At 37.2% G+C, this 18,487-nt stretch overlaps 1 protein-coding gene across 1 annotated transcript in view; it reads left to right on the forward strand.

The window, feature by feature from the left end:
* The window catches only part of NEB (nebulin), a 212,763-nt gene that overhangs the window by 142,650 nt on the left and 51,626 nt on the right, over positions 1–18,487 (forward strand). The window contains exons 105-118 of the mRNA XM_089520035.1: positions 1,778–1,885; positions 3,461–3,565; positions 3,667–3,771; positions 5,351–5,449; positions 5,673–5,783; positions 6,383–6,487; positions 7,751–7,855; positions 8,133–8,237; positions 9,378–9,482; positions 10,092–10,196; positions 10,923–11,027; positions 12,042–12,146; positions 13,734–13,838; positions 17,252–17,356. Coding sequence (XP_089376161.1) covers positions 1,778–1,885; positions 3,461–3,565; positions 3,667–3,771; positions 5,351–5,449; positions 5,673–5,783; positions 6,383–6,487; positions 7,751–7,855; positions 8,133–8,237; positions 9,378–9,482; positions 10,092–10,196; positions 10,923–11,027; positions 12,042–12,146; positions 13,734–13,838; positions 17,252–17,356 — 1,473 coding nt within the window. The remainder of the gene's footprint in view (positions 1–1,777; positions 1,886–3,460; positions 3,566–3,666; positions 3,772–5,350; positions 5,450–5,672; positions 5,784–6,382; positions 6,488–7,750; positions 7,856–8,132; positions 8,238–9,377; positions 9,483–10,091; positions 10,197–10,922; positions 11,028–12,041; positions 12,147–13,733; positions 13,839–17,251; positions 17,357–18,487) is intronic.

Consider the following 18,487-nt stretch of genomic DNA (forward strand, 5'->3'; position numbering starts at 1 on the left):
TTCTCCCTTTCCACAGCCTCAAACTCTCTTCCAGATGGTTTTTTTTTCCTGGAAGAGATCTGGGGAAGTGCAAAGGACTACAAACAAGAAGAGAATCCCATTGTATAAGTTATAATCCTTTTGCACAGTTCTGGATTTCACTCAGAAGTACATTTTTGTTTGTGCAAGGCATTCCTGTGTCAACTAACCTCTCCTGCTGCACCTCCCATCCTATTCTAGTGGATGGCCTGGTACTTAAGAGTTGGGTTTTTTTGTGACCCAGGGGATTGTGATGGGAAGATGGATCAGCAAAGCCCTGCTGTATGAGCAGACATCCACTTATGTTATTCTGTGACTAGCCCAGTTTGTGTGTTATTCAGTTTCCTTAAGAGAGCCAATGTCGAGCTCTGTTCAGCCCTGTTTCCTTCAGTGGCCCATGTTTAAGCACACACTTGCTTTTTATTCAAGGGTGTAATTTTTACTAATTTTGTCCCTGAAGACAGCAGAGAATTTCAGCAATTTTCTTCCCTCTGTGAGAAAGTGTTTAAAAACTGGATCATTTTTGGAGAGCATCTACAGTTCAGGACTTATTTTGCAAAATTGCACATAAGAGGGTGCAATGCTTTTTCTTGCACAAAACAAACAAACATTATTTCTTTACAGAAATATTATTTTCTGCACAGAAAACACTAAAAAGGGCCACACATGAATTTTGCTCAGAATAAATTCTGAACTGTAAAGATTCCCATTGGTCCTGGATTTTTCTCATAAGTATTTCCTGACAATTGAGAAATAGATTTTTGACTGTTTTTCAATTTTTTAAAGCATTTCTTTAAAAAATTGTACTTAAAAAGTACTTTACTTTTTCTGAATTCAATACTACTTCAAAATGCTTCAGTTAGACTGCATCATGACTCCTTATTTTTAGAACATACCATGCAAGAACCCATTTGTGGACAATTTGATGAAGAGTCAAAATTGCCATGGAGAACAGGGGTTAAAATAATGTTTTATGAGTATCCTACTCTTCCATGGCTTATCAATAGGCTGAATCTAAAAATTGTGGTTGTTGTGTGACGTCAAATAACTTCTGACTAATGCCAACCATAAGGTGAAACTTTCACAGGTTTTGTTCAGAGCCTTTGCCATCCTCTGAGGTAGAGAGAAAGCGACTTGCCCAAGATCAACCAGTGGGTTTCCATGGCTGAGTGGGGATTTGAACCCTGGTTTCTCAGTGTCTTACTCCAATGCTCAAACCACTACATCATGTTAGCTCTCAAATCTAAAAATATACTGGTAAAAATCCTAGTGGTGATAGTGTTCAGCATACTGTTGAACAAGAGCCAGTGTGAGACTTTGCATAATATGTCCTTAGCAGAAGTTTGAATCTTGAGAAACTGTGCAATGTCTTCTCTTAGCAGATTTTTAAAGATTTGCACAATGCCTTGTGAAGGTATGAGACTTTCTGCAGAACCTTTTGCTAGCAAAGCATACCAATAGATTTTAATAAATAAATAAATCTAATAAATCTTATTAGAACATAATTATAGATTGTTTTACAGTAACAGAGGGATGGAAAATAGTCCTGCTGATAACATGACAGTAAAAGGAGATAGTTTAAATATCAGAATATAGGAAAGATGGGTGTCTAAGTGCAATTCCAGATATTTTAATGGTAGTATGTGTTCATACATGTTCTGTTAAGACGTATTATTTTTAATTTTTTGGTTCTGTAGTAAACCATGAAAAGTTTTTACTGAATACAAAACTGAAACTGATGTATGAATTTCTTTTATAGCTGAAATACAAGGAAGTCTATGAACATATCAAGGCTAAAGGTTACAACTTTGGACCCAAAGCTGTTCCATTTGTAACTACAAGAAAAGTCAATAAAATTCTCAATGAGGTAATGCAAGTAGTAATTATGGAAAGTCGCATTTGCATAGTACTTGTTTTTGTAAAATTATTTAAAATAACTGTTGGAATAAAATAATGGTATACAGTTGCAGTATATTCATGGCCTCATGTGCTATAAAATATTTTGATGAACATATTTAACCCTAGTGGTCTTCCCTAATTTTGGTGCCTTCTCTAATGCCACAAGATATATCCCCTGGTGCACCAAGCAACAATTTGTTTTCTTCGGCCGCATTCCCACTGGGCAAAAACAGTGGCTTATTTCGCTGCGATTCTGACTCGGATTCTGACCCATCGTTACCATTAAAAATGGGTGCAAACAGACCCGGGTTTTTTTACCCGTGTTTTCGTTCCCATTGATATTTTCCCTGTGGTAATTTGAAGCGGGTTATTTTGCTCCTCATTCCCATTGCCCTTCCGGAACCACTTTTTAAAAAAATCAGTTGTCAATCAAGCACTTAAGCGCTTGATGTCACAGCCAATCAGTTGCTTAGGCGCTTTTCCCCTCCGGGAAAGGAAGAATAGTCTGTCTGGGAAAGAGAGGAGGAGCCTCTATTTGTCCCAAATCCCTTTGCATCCGAGGCTCTTCTGTGTCTTCCCATAGTTCCTCTGGAAAAGAGAGAAGGAGCCTCCATTACCCCAAATCCTTTTGCCTCCCCCATTGCTCCCTGGGCTGTCTGGGGGGCGATCATGCAGGCATGTACTGCAAAGCCCATCTGCTGCTCAGGTGCTCAGGCAGAGGCAAAAAAAGAAAAAAGAAAAAATTATAGTTTAAAATGTTGTTCAATGGCTCTCCTCACACATCGGTCTATGAATGTGGAGCAGGAGGGAGGTTGCAGGGGGAGTGATGTGTTTACTGCGTTTGGAGCTCAATGTAGTGTGATCTCCTTACCCTGCTTCCCACTCCACTGGGGGAAAGGCTATGCGAACGGAAGAAAATGGCGCCAGTAATGCAGGAAAAAGAACAAGAGGGTGACACCCCCAGGCCAGCCCCTTGAGCACTACTCCTCCCATCCCCAAGTTCCCGAATCAGACACCCTTTCGTTTCCAGACTCGGGAGGCACAGGAAAACTCGCTAAAAAGCCGCTGGTTTTTTAAACCGGTTTATCGACCAATAACTCGGGTTTTTCAGGATAAATCGATTCAGATTCGAATTCCAATGGGGATGATATCGGAGCAATGTGGATTGAATGCACGCTCAAATGGAAACGATGCACCCATGATTTGCGTCCTGATCGTGTTATAAACCAGTGGGAACACAGCATTCCTCTCTCCCCTGCATTATCTTGACTCTTGACTCTGGATGCTTCTGACTGCCTGCCCTCTTCATTTCCTTTCTTAAGAATGTTTTGGCTAACTGAAAGCTTGGGACAACTGGGCATCAGGGCTCATTTCTAGCTCCCCGGGAAATGTATTCTGTCAATAATATATATATATTATTAATTATATATATATATATATATATATATATATATATATATAATTAACTTCAGGGTGTGCATGTAATTTTAAAGCAGAAAGTATTTCTGTTATTGGCTTAAAGAACACTTTCTCTTTTTTACAGAGGCTGTATCGGGAGACGTACCACAAAAATAAGGATAAGATTCATACCACACCTGACACACCAGAAATTCGCCAAGTGAAAACAAACCAGGAATCTATCAGTGATGTATGCCTTTTAAAAATTCAATTGTAAAGTAAAAACATCAATAATGTTATTTTTGATGTTTTTTTTTACTCTCTAATCTCTCTTTCCATTTTATATCATAGCTAATCTACAAGACTGACTTCTTCAAGATGCAAGGTCATTTGATTTCAATGCCGTATACTCCTCAGACAATACACAGTCGTTATGTTGGAGAAATTACAAGTGATGTAAGCAGCTGTTTTAAAAAGAGATTATATGATTAGCACAAGTGGCTTATTTTTACTGTGAATTTCTACTCCATGTAGATATTCAAAACAGATTTCTTCTAATCCATAATGGGATTCTGCATATGTTTCTAGGATTATAAAGCAAAAATTACCACAGTAACATCTGATTATTCCTTGTCCTTCTTAATATTTAAGTACATGAATGCTACACATTTGAGGAAGTGCACCAAATCTGTGAAAGCTTTTTCTTTTTCTTTTTCTTTTTCCACAGTTAGTTTCAAAGGTGCCACGAGATCACTTTGACTACACAGTTTTGTCATTTTAATGTGATTTATCTGCCATGGCTCCATCCAATGGAGTCCTGTGATTAGTAGTTCTCTTTGCTAGAGACTCCAGCTCACACTCCTGAACCACAGTTTCCAATATACTATGAAAAGAGATATTGAAATTAAGTTTTGTCTTTTAAGTTAATGTGCTCATGGAATATAAAGTAAATGTATTTCATTGTTCAAAACAGGATATTCCAAATTTGATACATCTCTGTCCAGTCCAAGGAGGAAGTATACAATGAATCTCCTTAGGCAATTTATTCAAGATTTGTTATAGTTAGAAACATGATCTTCCTAATGCTCAACTTAATTTTTTTTTCTCTATCTGATTTAAAAACAATTCCATATAATCTATCCAGTCAAATAGTGCATTTCTGCACTAGAGAGTTGAAAGTTTCCTGAGGTGTCTTCATGCTCATATGTAGGCTGAAAAGTGGGCACATCTTTTAATTTTGAGTCTTATTACAAGATAAAAACAAGCATAAACGACAATGGAAAATAGTGGCTTTATTTGTGCCTTACTGTATGATGCTGTTCCACTTCTGTTCTCTTCCTGTGGGAGACAGTCATCTAAGTGAGTCTTTTTATCTAGCCGGAAAAATCTGTTTGACAAAAGACTCGCTATGATTACTGTCTCCATTGAGAAGAGAACTGAAGCGCTATGATGTCATATGGTAAGGTACAGAGAAAGGCGCCATTTCCATTTTCTTTTCTAGTCCAATAAGGCTCTTACATAACTTTCCACACCTCATAACAGAGCTTTGAAACATTGCTTTTGTGCTCTACATCTCCTAGAATTCCTTAGCCGCTATAGCCACAATGCCAAATGTTGCCTCACACAGACTGACCTATTTTTTCCCCCAAGGACCACATCCACATCAACTTATATTCTGTGTTTAGACCTGTGTTTGAGGGAGAAAATAGACCTTCATTACTGCATCACGTCTTTGCAGTGGTGATGGATAAATGTTCTTGATACAGTCCCTCTCCCTTAGTATCCTCCTCCCCTCTAGATTAGACACACCTTTCCCATAGTTATGCTTCCTAGCTTCTTTACTGTCTTTAGTTTGTCATCTTTTCAAATGTTAAATTATGCAATTATATATATTTATATACTTTAAATTAAATTTCCAATTTTAAATTCTTGGAAAATTCAAAGCCCTGTAATTGTAAGCCATGATGTGATTGTTGATTTCTTTAATAAATGTATTGTAAAAGACCTATATGAAATGCCTATAATTGTTTGGCAGGTTAAATATAAAAGTGATCTACAGTGGCTAAGAGGCCTGGGCTGCTTCCTGTATGATACTCCTGATATGGTCCGTGCTCGGCATTTACGAAAGCTCTGGGTATGTGTTTTTCTTTCCATAACCATCATTTGTACTGAATGTTTCCTTAAGCCCTTAATTATTTACATGCAGATTTCAGGATATAAAACAGGCCCATTTTCAGCATTTTATTAGCTATTAATTAGCTCGCTTTATGATGTGTCTTTGTGATCTTTATTGTTGTGTTACTGGGGCTAATGGAGGTTCCGTGTTATTTTTGACACAAGAACTTTCTCATTTTCAGTCTAACTATGTCTATACCGAAGCCGCAAAGAAGATGCATGATAAATATTGTCTGGTTCTGGACACTCCTGAGTACAGGAACATCCAGGAATTAAAGACCCATTTGAGTGAAGTGAGTACGGTGTTTTTAATCTGTCTGCCATAAAAAATATTTGAAGTGAAAGGGAATTCAAAGGGATCTTTGGTCATCTAGAATGATTATATAGTTATCTGCTGCAGCTTAAAGGGAATGAGCCTTGAATGAGGAAAGGGGTAGCATAAGGAAGAGCTTACTCTTTATAGACAGATCAGTGTAAGGGCTCGCAGCATGCAAACACTTTTTAAAAAGCTAGACTGGTTTCACAAATCCACCATCATAATCCACTCTGTTGAGACGGACATTTTAGCTCCCAGATTCAGTCTGTTTTCATCATATTACATGTAATCAACCTTAGGTTCTTCAGAGAATTATCAAAAATCAGGTACCAGAGCCAAGTATTCTAATCACATTATCATACTAGCTTCCAGTGGGATGTGATAAGGTTATCTCTTGACAGCAGATAGATCAATAAGTGATGGTGAAGACTGACTCTCAGTCAACCATATCAAAGGGGATTTTTCCTCCTTGGCAGTTCATTAGCTGTTTTGCATTTTTGTCTTCTAATTCATTTATTACACTGCTGGAAAAAATTGTTATGGAATGCATAACTGCCCTGTTGTGTCTCCCTCCAGCTTGTATACCGAGCTGCAGGCAAAGAGCAAAAGACAAAGTACACATCTATCCTTGATACACCGGATTTTGAAAGGGCCAAGAGAGGACAGAAACTGCAGAGTAAGGTAAGAGCATTTTATTTATGGAAATAACCTTGGACAATTTGTATTGAATTGTCATTCAGTAATGTACAATGCTTTCTAATAGATTTCCATTTTATGTAATTCTTTCCAGGTGCAGATAATGGTGACAAAATTGATTTAAAGAAAAGTGCACCTGTCAATACAATATGAAACATGTCCTCACATTGGTAGCATATCTTTAATAAATGCTTACAGCTAGCTTAATGAGAACAGATAGAAAATCAATATACATATAAACTACCATTTCAATTTCAGAGAATCTCCACAAAACAGAAATACCCAGTTTTCCTCTCATTGTGCCAAACTGTTTTTTTTTTTAAACTGAGGAAGTATCTGGCAAATACTATGACGTCCTTGAAAGGAACCCTTTTCTTTAAAGATTGTGTGGCTGTTATCATGTATTTGGGGTACCAGCTACCATTACTGGATCTGCCCATCATATTGAAAAGTATATTTTAAGAGCTTTTCATCCTGCCATTGATATCTGTTTTGCAATTGTGCAAATGACAATTATAAATTATTTGCTGTGCCTTGTCATTGCCTAGAGTATTTCCTGTGCTTTGTAATAATGGATTCTTTAGGTTCTCCTCCACCTCCAGGAATTGTCTTCATTCCAAACCTTTGTCTCTGTGTCTATACTTTGTACCCTCAGATAGATAGATAGATAGATAGATAGATAGATAGATAGATAGCAAGTACCTGAAACCAGAATTAATTATTTTAATAATAGCTTGGGACATAAGATAGGACAAATGAAATCTTCCTGATGCCCCAATACAATCTGTGAGATGAACTGAACACTTTTTCTTGATCTATCAAGTTAGGGAATGAAACAACCATATGGTAATCTGGTAATTACTTGGATGAATGCTACTACTTAAAACTTGTGGCCAGAGTTAAGCTAGGCAGAGGTTTTGTGGCATTTTAGAGTTTGCTAATTTTGTTGCTGTTAATTAGTTATCTTTGCAGTTATATCATAGGAGCCATAATTTAGTGGCAAAGGATATTATCTTCATATTGAAAGTCTGGGTTCAGCCACTAACATCATTCATTAAAATATCTCAGCCAAGAATATTGGAAAAATGCTACGTGTAGCATATTAGAATAGATATACTAAGGCATATAAACCAATGGTTAATCTGTCTGACTGTCTGAACAAAACAGATAGAATTATGCAGAATTTAGTATGAAGCCTTTGGAATGTATGAATCATGTATGAATTTTCTTTTGTGTCCTTTTTTACAGTACTTGTATATTGAACTTGCCACCAAGGAAAGACCTCACCACCATGCTGGAAATCAGACACCCGCTTTGCAGCTTGCTAAGCATGTGAAGCACTTTGCCAGTGAGGTAAGACCAGCCATCTTCCCTACAATTCAATAGTATTCTGAGTGAGATGTTTGTCTAGTTCCTTGAGAAACATTTGAGCTTTTTTAGCCAAACTGTTGCAGAGCATTCTTAGGCCTGCATTTGTCTATTGTGCCTTGTGTGCCTATTCTGTTTTCTATGAATGGATGCCGATTCTGGCACTAATTAGCAGTATATTTTAAAAGTTAGGTTGGATAATGTTCTTGCTGTGATGTGAGCTCTAATGTTGTGTTTCTTCTCTTTTCTCTACTGAATTTAGAAAAAATACAAAGCCCAGTATGAGAAGTTGAAGCACAAGTATGTAACTATTCCTGACACACCAATCCTCATCAGGGCCAAGAAAGCCTACTTGAATGCTAGTGATGTAAGTATCTGGTGGAAAAAATGATATTTATTTTTTCCTGAGCAGAATGTGGGAAGTAATAAACTAGGCTAGGAAAGGCTTTGATTGTGCTAACTGAACTGAACTTGAACGTTTAAGTACTATCCAAACCAGTGGCATTTTGGGGGGATAAAATTTTGAAGTTATGCTTCCTAATCCCTTCAGCAATATGTGGGTTGCACTAATAACCTGGTTCATTTTTAAAAAGGAAAATGAGGGGGGGGGGGGGAGAGACAGTACCCTTGCAACAGGGGTAGGAACTGTGCAGTCTGCAGGCCCCCTTAGGACTCTCTCAGAGGCCCCACTGCCAAAAAGACTATATACCCATAGAGGCCTTCAAAGGATATAGCCATACATTCTAATTTTCTTTTATGGAACACACCTATTTGGAGGGAATATGTTAGATTGGCTATGCTGGCAGCATAGAATGTAGAAACTGAAAACAAAAGTGGGACTATATGTCTCTGCCAAAGATTTATTTTCTTGTCAAACTAAAACAAGCAGAAGTCTTACTATGAAATGATTAATTTTTAAAAAGGCTGGTCCTAGCACTAGGCAGAGTGAAGCAGTTGGCTGAAATGAAAGTTGCTTGGAGTGGGGCCACAGTGGCAAAGTGTGAGAGGACACAGGTGTTTATCCTCCAGGATGAAGTCCATTTTATCTCCGTTGAAGTAAAGATTCAGCTACTAGTCCAGTCAGCTTTTATGGAAAGCATGTGTGTCCCATCTCAAGCCCCAATATTGGGGGAAAGGTGGGACATAAATGAATCAAATCCTTATCTTCATTTTCTACTTGTCCTTGCCACAGGCAATAAAATATCTTTGGCTGGACTTCATCAAATAAAATACTGTTTAGATTGGAGGGTGGGGTCTGCAGGAAGAGATTTATATTTATGGAGATTGTCATGTTGTATGGGAAACTATGTGGAACATTATAAATATTAATTGTCTGAATGTGATTAAGCAGAAGAATTTGTTGTTTTGCTTATCTTTGCCTATCTGCCTATCTATCTGCACATCAACCAGTTACAGCAATTGAACAAAATATGTGAAAATGGTTTTAGCAATTATATGTATGATATTTTGAAACTGACATCTTCCCACTTGTTCTCCTTTTTATCAGCTGCGCTACAAGGAAACCTTTGAAAAAGCAAAGGGTAAATACCACACTGTGAAAGATGCCCTGGATATTGTGTATCATCGCAAGGTCACTGATGATATCAGCAAAGTATGTATACAGCTTCCTGGATGCACCTGTCCTTTGTAACTATAAAATACAATGCACACACTGTTATTTCCATTCAGTATGGGTACTACTTCTTTATTTATATTAAGACTCTCTTACTGTTTCTTCTCCCACCTAATATAAGAGAGTTGTGCTGCCCAGAGCTATACCTCTCTAATCAGTGTGATTTTTTCCCTGCTGACATTCCCTGAAAGAAAGTAGAAATGAAAATAACAGTGGACTAAGAGCACCATAATCTGCCTTTCTCATTAAGTCTGCACACCTACAACTTGCGTTTGTTTTTCCTTTTCATAGAATTTGTTTCTCTGTTACAAATAGGTTTCTGCCAAACTGACCCTCCCAGTTGTTTCTCCTGCATGTCAGACTTTTCCCATTTCTCTCTTTTCTTCTCGCCTAGCTCTGTTACCTGGATATGCTGCCAAAGTTTTCATTAAAAAAGGCACACAGATTGTAATGCATTTATTAGGGCATAAGTCCAATTGGACTGAGTTGGGCTTAACCTCTTAGTAAGCATGCAGCTGTCAGATGATGTGTTGTACTTCTCATTGCTTTTGTGTGGTTTAATCAGTTTTTAAAACATTCTTTCTGTAGGTAAAATATAAGGAAAAGTACATTAGCCAACTTGGAATCTGGAGATCCATTCCAGACCGTCCAGACCATTTCCACCACCGTGCAGTCACCGATGCAGTCAGTGATGTGAGTGTGCACAGATCTTGACACTGGAATATCTCATGTTGACAAGGCTCCTAAAATAGGATGCAGTAAATCATTTGAGGGAATCTCTGATACTTCATTTAAAACGGGTGCTGGGGTTTTATTTCGGCTGACACGATTTTGCTATTTGGGAGGAGCTTTCAGGGGAATCTCATTGCCTATTGAGTGAAGTCAAGATTTATTGGGCTTCCAATTGTGATTAAGTTGCATTTGTTTCGAATTCACATCATTTCTCTTACTTTAGATTGTTGTTTATAGGTTTGGGCAGGAAAAATAAAAGAAACAATTTAATGCCACAAATTTTCAGAATGGATCCAGCCTTTCTTTTCATAATTAATTTGAGATTTTCTGTTGGTTCCATTATGATTATTAATATTCGAAAAGAAGTTTCTATTTCTTCCTTCTAAGTGTAGTATTAGTATTATTAGTGGTAGTAGTAGTTATTTCAAATATATTTGCAAAGTAATTATTTCAGGTGATTAATATTCACTGTAACACTGAACTGCAGTTATTAAAGTGGTAAAAAGTCCCAGTGAGTTTAGTAGGACTATTTAGATAACAGGTATGCAGAAGAGATTGATTCTTCAGGCTACAACTCCCAGAATCCCCTAGCCATTGCGGCCCATGGATTTTGAGAGTTGAACAAAAAAGTGAAGTCTTGAAAAGTTTGGTTTGGCAACTGTTCTTCTTTTTCTTTTGTTTTTATAGGTGAAATACAAAGAAGACTTAACATGGCTCAGAGGCATTGGTTGTTATGCATGGGATACACCTGATCTTGTTCTTGCAGAAAAGAATAAATCACTGTACAGCCCGGTATGTATGCTTGTTTCCAATTGTTCAAGTGGGAGTCTCCAGTCACAGATTAAATTGAATAGACTAGGTATTTACTAGTAAAGAATTCTGCATGCAAAGCAAGAAAACATATGGAAAGACAGCTTTTATAATCAATTCAACTTCCAAATTATTTTATGCCAAGACAAAAGAGAAAGAAAAACAAGATTTACCAATTGCTGTGTAACAGTTTTCAACCCACCTAAACAATTTAGCCATGCAATCATCTAGGTCAGCAGCACAATACCATATACTCTCAACAGACATACTTCCAAAAAATATGCACAAAGAAGGAATTGCCAAGAAATTATTTTCTGATTGTTATAGCAGAAAAACCTTCTATATTTAAAAATGCTATATTGTTACTATTTATATACCCTGCTGTAAATAATTCGATTTTGCATTTAAATCTGTTTAATCCTAAATCTGAACTATGAAGTTGCACCCTGTAGGCTGTAACCGTGCTTCTATATTTGGAAGTCAGTTCCATAGTATATATCTGGAACTTACTTCTGAGTAAACATATACAGGCCTGCATTGTTTTTATTATTTTGAAGAGCTTTAATTTCTTCCTAAAATGTTGCATGGTAAAGGGTCATGCAAGCCAATAGTGTGGGCTAGTTAACACTAACAGCAATAAATTGGTAAACATCACTTAGGCTGCATCCGCACTACAGAATTAATGCAGTTTGATACTGCTTTAACTGCCATGGCTCAAGGCTATGGATTTATGGGATCTGTAATTTTGTGAGATAGTTAGCCTTCTCAGTCAGAGAGCTCTAGTGCCACAACAAACTACAAATCCCAGAATTCCATAGCAACTGCATTAATTCTGCCCTGTGGGTGTAACCCTTGTGACAGCATATTTACATAGGACACGATTGCAATATGTTTTTCTTGCCATTACACCTCATTAATGTTTCAATATTTGCTTATTGTGTTTTTATCATGCCCTTATTGCTGGTTGTTAACCTCCTTTTTTTAAAATTCCTCTAGTGTAAGTACAAGGAATCCTTTGAAAAAATGAAGTCCAAGTTCCAGTATGTTGCTGACACTCCAGTTAATAGGCATGTTAAGTATGCAACTCAGTTGGTAAATGAGGTAAGTAGAATGAAAGACTTCTCTAGGATAATTATCACACACGACAATGAGTCAATTTTTTTATATCCTTCTGAAAGTGGAAGAGACAAGACTAATGGATAGAATTCACCCCGTTACTGGAAGTCCCCTGGCCACCCCACCCCTGATCTAGAGCTCCAAAGAGTCTCCCAAACTTCCAGAGCAGATTTGGGCAGGAATATCTGGGAGGGAGCCACATAAGATTTTCTCCTGTTGCATGGGTGGAAGTCTTCTCAGATGAACTTTGATTTGTAGAGCCTGAATCAGTTTGTAGAGCCTGATTCAATTACAATTTCCTAGACATACTAGTTGAAGAAACAAATGTTTCAGTGCATTTACATGGAAGTAAATTTCATTTAGTGGAATATACTTCTGATTGAAGCCCAAATCCAGATAATACTTTAGATTTGTCTATAATGATCCATATGCCCCAGCTGCCTTTGCCCCAGAAGTTCTGATGTCCAAGTTTGTTTCTCAGTTAGCTTGCTATAGGGCATAGGATGTGGAAAGATGGTGTGTGTATGTTGAGGGAAAGAAGTGGGCAAATTGCAAGGCTCTGTTTTTTAAAAAGTAACTCCTAGTCCTTGTTCTGTAGAATTCACTTTGGTTCTATTTTGAACAAAAAGTCCACAGAGCTGATTTGTTTAACAGATTACATAATAAGTGAATGTAACAGTGCAGCTTGTAAAAATAAGCACTGGTATTAATAAATGTTAAGTGATATATATTACATAGTAAAGAGAACTGTATATGACTCAATAACCAGTGTTAATGCTAATTTAATAAGGAATATTATACATTCCATTTTAATTTGCAGTAGACTGTATATTTAGTAGAATGGTCCCATTGAATCAATAGAACTTATATAAATGTTGACCTGCCAAGTTTTCATTGACTCAGTGGGTTTACTTTATTTGACAGTGACAATTGGATTTAATTGGTCTCAGTAGAGTAATAATTAATCTCATTGAAGCTGAGAGCTTCAGTCTACCTAACTTTTTGCTGTACTGTGGCCTCTTTGTATAATGCTATTTCAACATTATACATAATAAAATACCCCAACTTGTTAATTTACTATTAAATTATAGATGGTGCTCATAATCTCTCTCCCTCCCTCCCTCCCTCCCTCCCTCCCTCTCTCTCTTTCTCTCTCTCTCTCTCTCTCTCACACACACACATACACACACACACATCTCTTTCACATCTTTCAAATGGAGATGAAATTAGAATGATTTATGGAAAGATGGCAGTAAAAAGTCTACATATTGTACACTGGCATCTGGTGGTGTTGTACCTTGAATGTTACAACCCTATGCATACTTACCTTGGAGTAAGCCCCACTGAACTCAGTGGTGCTTATTTCTGAGGAGAGATGCATAGGATTGCCCTATAAAAATTAATCTACGTTTTTATTTTAGATTGCCTATTTCTTTTCCTGTTATATTTTTAATGGGAGGATTCATTCAATTATTAGCTAAGGGGTTTTTGCTTTGTTGAAGAAGTGATCTCAATACATCTTTGTCCTTCCAATTCTAAATTTGCTACTGTCGAATGTCCTGCTCTGAGCAGAAATTGTACAAATCTGAATATGAGAAGAAGAAGGACAAGTATTCTCTTGTGGTGGATGACCCCAAAACCTTGCTGGCCAAATGGGGAGGTGAACTTAGCAGTCAGGTACAGTGGCGGTGTTGGCCACAACATTCAGATTGTGGCCACTGTCACTCTTGGATGTCTCTCTTTGCCTGTCTGAAATGCCTGTGGTTCACAATGTCATTGGTTCTACCTATGACATTGAAAATATTTTGTTGTGCTTGTTCTTAAAAACTGTCTGTACTTTGCCACTCAAAACAGCACAATAGTTTTTTTGAGTGAGCCTAGCCATACTCTGTGTTCTCATAATGCACCAATGTACATTTTAAAAATAAAACAAAACCTCCAAACATTAGTAGGTCTTGATATGTAGTTGTTCTAGACACAAAATCAGTCTACATATGCATGAGTCCGGTGTCATTTATTATTATTAAAACACAAAGGCAATAGAGCCTGTGTGTGTATTATCTCTTATTTTTGATAAGAGGGAATGTCATGATTGATTCTGCCATTAGGAATGTTGTTCATTGGTGCAATTCTGGGAATACATGAGTATCCCAAAGGCCTAAATCTCATTACTCTGGGATCTAGAGCTCTCCCTCTTGTCTTCACAAGTCTCTTTTGTGCTTCGTTGCTGTTTGCATGAACAGAGAAAATATAAGTCTAGTGCCAAGTTGTTCCTGCAACATGGATGCAATGAAATAATGAGACCAGATATGCTGACAGCATTATACAACACATATCAATGGAGCCAGGTAATGTATTACAGGAATAATAATAATGATAATAACAACAACAATAATATCCAAAATGCATTCATATCATACACATTATCATTTCTCATTGCTGCACTCTAACAATAGACTTCATGGAAACAGTTGAGGGAAGAGATGCCAGGCTCACATAGAACTCAACAGAGACTCCTTTGATACCAGTCAGCTCATTTGGGAATGGCCATAATTAAGTTAGGTGAGCAAAACAAAACAAAACAAAGGGACAGCAACTAACAAAGCCTTTGGGATGAAGTAGGAAAAAAATGGAGGGTTTCCAAAGAATCTGGCTGAAAAGGCACAGGATTTAGCCCCACTTCATTCAATCTTGCATTTTCTCCCACCTAATGAAACTTGATACCATTACTCCTAAGAGAGGACAATAAAGTAACCTGCTATTCACCTATGACTCTAGGTAGCACAGTCTTTACTATCCTCATGCTTGGGGCATATATCTGTATGTATACCAAGCCCATGGGCACATATTGTATCCCAAACCCAGATAATCTTTTAACTGCTGCTTTGCAAAAATAGAATCTTCTTTGGTTGCTATTGGAAGGATGGTCTGTCAGCTGGCCTGCTTGGATTTCAGTCTCATAATTACAATTGCATTGTGCCAAGTTGTAGTATTTTTTAAATATGCCATCTTCCCTGGGTGAGGGATTATTACAGTATTATGCTTTTTCAGATAGTAGAGTAGTATTCTGCTTGCATTTGATGCATACATTTCACCACTGTGTGTCTTTTGTAAGAAGAATTCCAGCCTCATTCTACAGATATGTATATATTAACCAGGGGCAAAAGCATTAAGACTGGCATTCGCTTTTCAGGCAATCCCAGTTCATTCCTTGCAGCTTTCCCACAAGTTATTTTATAAACATGAATATTTAACTCATTTGCAGTGCAATCATGGATATATCCTTTCAGAAGTAAGTCCTATTGAGCTCAGTGAGATTTAATCCCAGGTATGTATGTACAGAATTGCCACTTTAGTTACAATATCTATTTATTTACATCTAGTCTTTCCCCCAAAGCTGGTACCCAAGGCAGCCCACAAGAAAAAAGGAAATATAAATAAAAATGTTTCTGAAAGCATATAAAAATTAAGATTAAAACAGTGTTAAACTGTCTATAGAAATAAAACATTGATTTTAAAAGCAAACTATTAAAGTTGTACAGCACACTAAGGCAATTTCTTTTCTTGAAAGAGGAACTTCAAAGAGTGTAGTATCAGCTCTCCAGTATTAGTTCCATAATGTGTAGCTACCACTATAGTTGATCCATTTGATGTTGTTTAAATTCCAGTGGTTGGAATACACAATCAAATAAAGATGAAATAGTTTGATGTAAAATGGTATAATGACACTAACATCTTTGCATAGGAGAACGGCTTCGATCATAAATGTTTTTATATCAAGTTAGGTTATATTGATTTGAAAAGATAAGCATATAAAAGTAATAGTAGTTAGAAAATTTATTTAGAAATAGCATACATTAGAATCACTGGCATTTCTTTCTGGTTTGGAATGTCAGCCAATTTCAACACCAAATACTATCAAAGTTGTACAACACACTAAGGAGTGGGAGGAATTACTGTTTGAAGGGCTGGTTCCCTGTATGCTGTTTCTGACACAAGTGCTCTGTACCTCTTGTACTGATAGCCAATACCCTTCTTTAAAATATTCTTGTTATCATTTTGTGTATGTTGCCATTCATTGCATATAATGTCATTCTTGTCTGCATGCATGCTTTGTGTTCTCTTTCTATTTATTTGCATGCACTAAAAATGAAGCAAAAAGCTAAATGTATCAGCCCTGTTCTCTGACCAGTTTTGAATTTTGAAGCCTGTTTCCCAGATTTCACAGGAACTGAGCCAGGATTTTTGCTTGTGTGGCATAATCTTTAACCAAATTACTCATCCCTATATCTCATTGTTATATTTATTTATTTTTTTAATATTTAAAAATCATCAGTACAATTACCAGCTACATCCCCCCCTCCGGGTATACTTCAGTTAGAGTATTAGTTGGGTGCACAATTAAGGATTTATGTAGTATTAATATAATAACCACAGGTACAAACTGACGTTGTATGTATTCCCATATATATTCTATTGGACAGCTATCTACACTGTCAAAAGCTGGCCCAACCTTATTGATTTTAATACATGGCTAAAAATTTTGTATCAAATATATTCTAAAGGTTGTTACTTACCTCTTGTGCTTATTCACCTAAGTAGATCCCTTGACTTCCAGTGCAACTGGAAAGTTTGAGGTTTTGTTTATGTGTGTCAAATCCTGCTAGTTTAGTTGCTTTATTTATCACATTCATATCCTGTCCAGGGAAGGATATGTGGGATTGTCCCATTTTTATCCTTGCATCAAGACTGTGGGAAAAGGTTAGAGATAATGACTCTCAAAAACCCACACCTGGAGTTACGTGGCTGAGGGGTGGCTTGAACAGAAAGTCACCAGCCCAACTCCAGCACTCTGTCCACTGCACCTCAGTGGCTTTCTTTGAAGTCAGTGTGTAACAAAAGGCAGCTTAGCTGGCATTTCCGTTGTGTGGGCTTGGCTCCCCACATACACAGTTTTGGCTGACTTGTGACAGCTGTTGACAACAGACAAGCAGGCTAATACTGGCTCTCTTCTTAAAAGGTGTGTATCTGTGAGTGCTAGTATATGTCATTAACTGTGACTTGTTCGTTTTCACTCTTTCTTTCAACAGTACAAGTACAAAAGGCTGTATGAAAAGCAGAAAGACAAATTTACAAGTGTTGTGGATACTCCAGAACATCTGAGGACTACCAAGGTCAACAAGCAAATCAGTGATGTAAGTGTAGAAATTGCAAAAATATAATATTAAGTGCCTTTCTGGACTAATCTATGTATGCAGATTCTAAAAAAATAATCTAATATTGCATCCAATATATATTTATTTGGATGTAAAACCTATTATTTTTAGTGGAACTTACACTCTGGTAAGCACAGAATTGCAGCCTAGACTGGTCTTTGTGTAGGAATTATAAAAGATAGGATTTGTAGAACTAAAAGGCTTGAAGCGAAAGACTAAAGGAAGAAAAATCTATCTCGCCAGGTTAGGTTGATTTCACAGTATTTATCAATTAGGGTGTGGGATTTAGAGGAAATGAGCATCAGATGACTGACCAGATGAGAACCTGTGGGCAAATCATTGACCTTATGGAGGATTCAGTGATTATCAACAGATCAATTTGGGATGAGGGGAGGAGAAAAACATGGGACGCCTCCAAAGAGGTCAAGTTGGCAAATCTGTCTTCTTCCAAATTTCGAGCATGAAGGTCATGCTGGCAAATCTGGCTTCCAACTTTCTCCTCAGGGCATATCCATAAAGTACGTTAGGTGGTAAAATCCAAGGTTACCTGGCAAGTTTCAAACCTATGAACCTAGAGGCTGTTTGTCCATGCTCTTGGTCTATCTACTACACCACATTGTCAGGTAGTATGTTACAGTCTATAACATGCTACCTAACAACATGACTCTTCTACACAGTTAACAAGAGGGTCACTGTCTACAGTAGGGATTATGAAATTGGTGCAACTCTTTTCTCTAATTTTTTTTTTGAACAGAGCAGTCTTTAAAGAAATGGTCAGGATTATACAGTGTAAATACATAACTGAACACTAAAGTAAGGATAGTCCAAGCCGTTGTATCCCCCATCACAATGTACACATGTGAGAGCTGGACAGTAAAAACAGCCAATAGAAACTCAATAAACTCGTTTAATCTGTGCTGGAGAAGAGTGCTGATAATATCATGGATGGCCAGTAAGACAAACAAATGGGCCCCAGAACAGATCAGGTCTCAACTATCCCTGGAAGCCAGAGTGACTAAACTGAGGCTGTCATGCCGTGTTTGCCTGAAAATAAAACACTGTCTTATATTTATTTTTCCTCAAGAAGACACACTATGGCTTATTTTCAGG

Source organism: Sceloporus occidentalis, unplaced genomic scaffold, assembly GCF_023333645.1.
Source record: "Sceloporus occidentalis isolate IW3139 unplaced genomic scaffold, rSceOcc1.0.p SCAF_4, whole genome shotgun sequence".
NCBI lineage: Eukaryota > Metazoa > Chordata > Lepidosauria > Squamata > Phrynosomatidae > Sceloporus > Sceloporus occidentalis.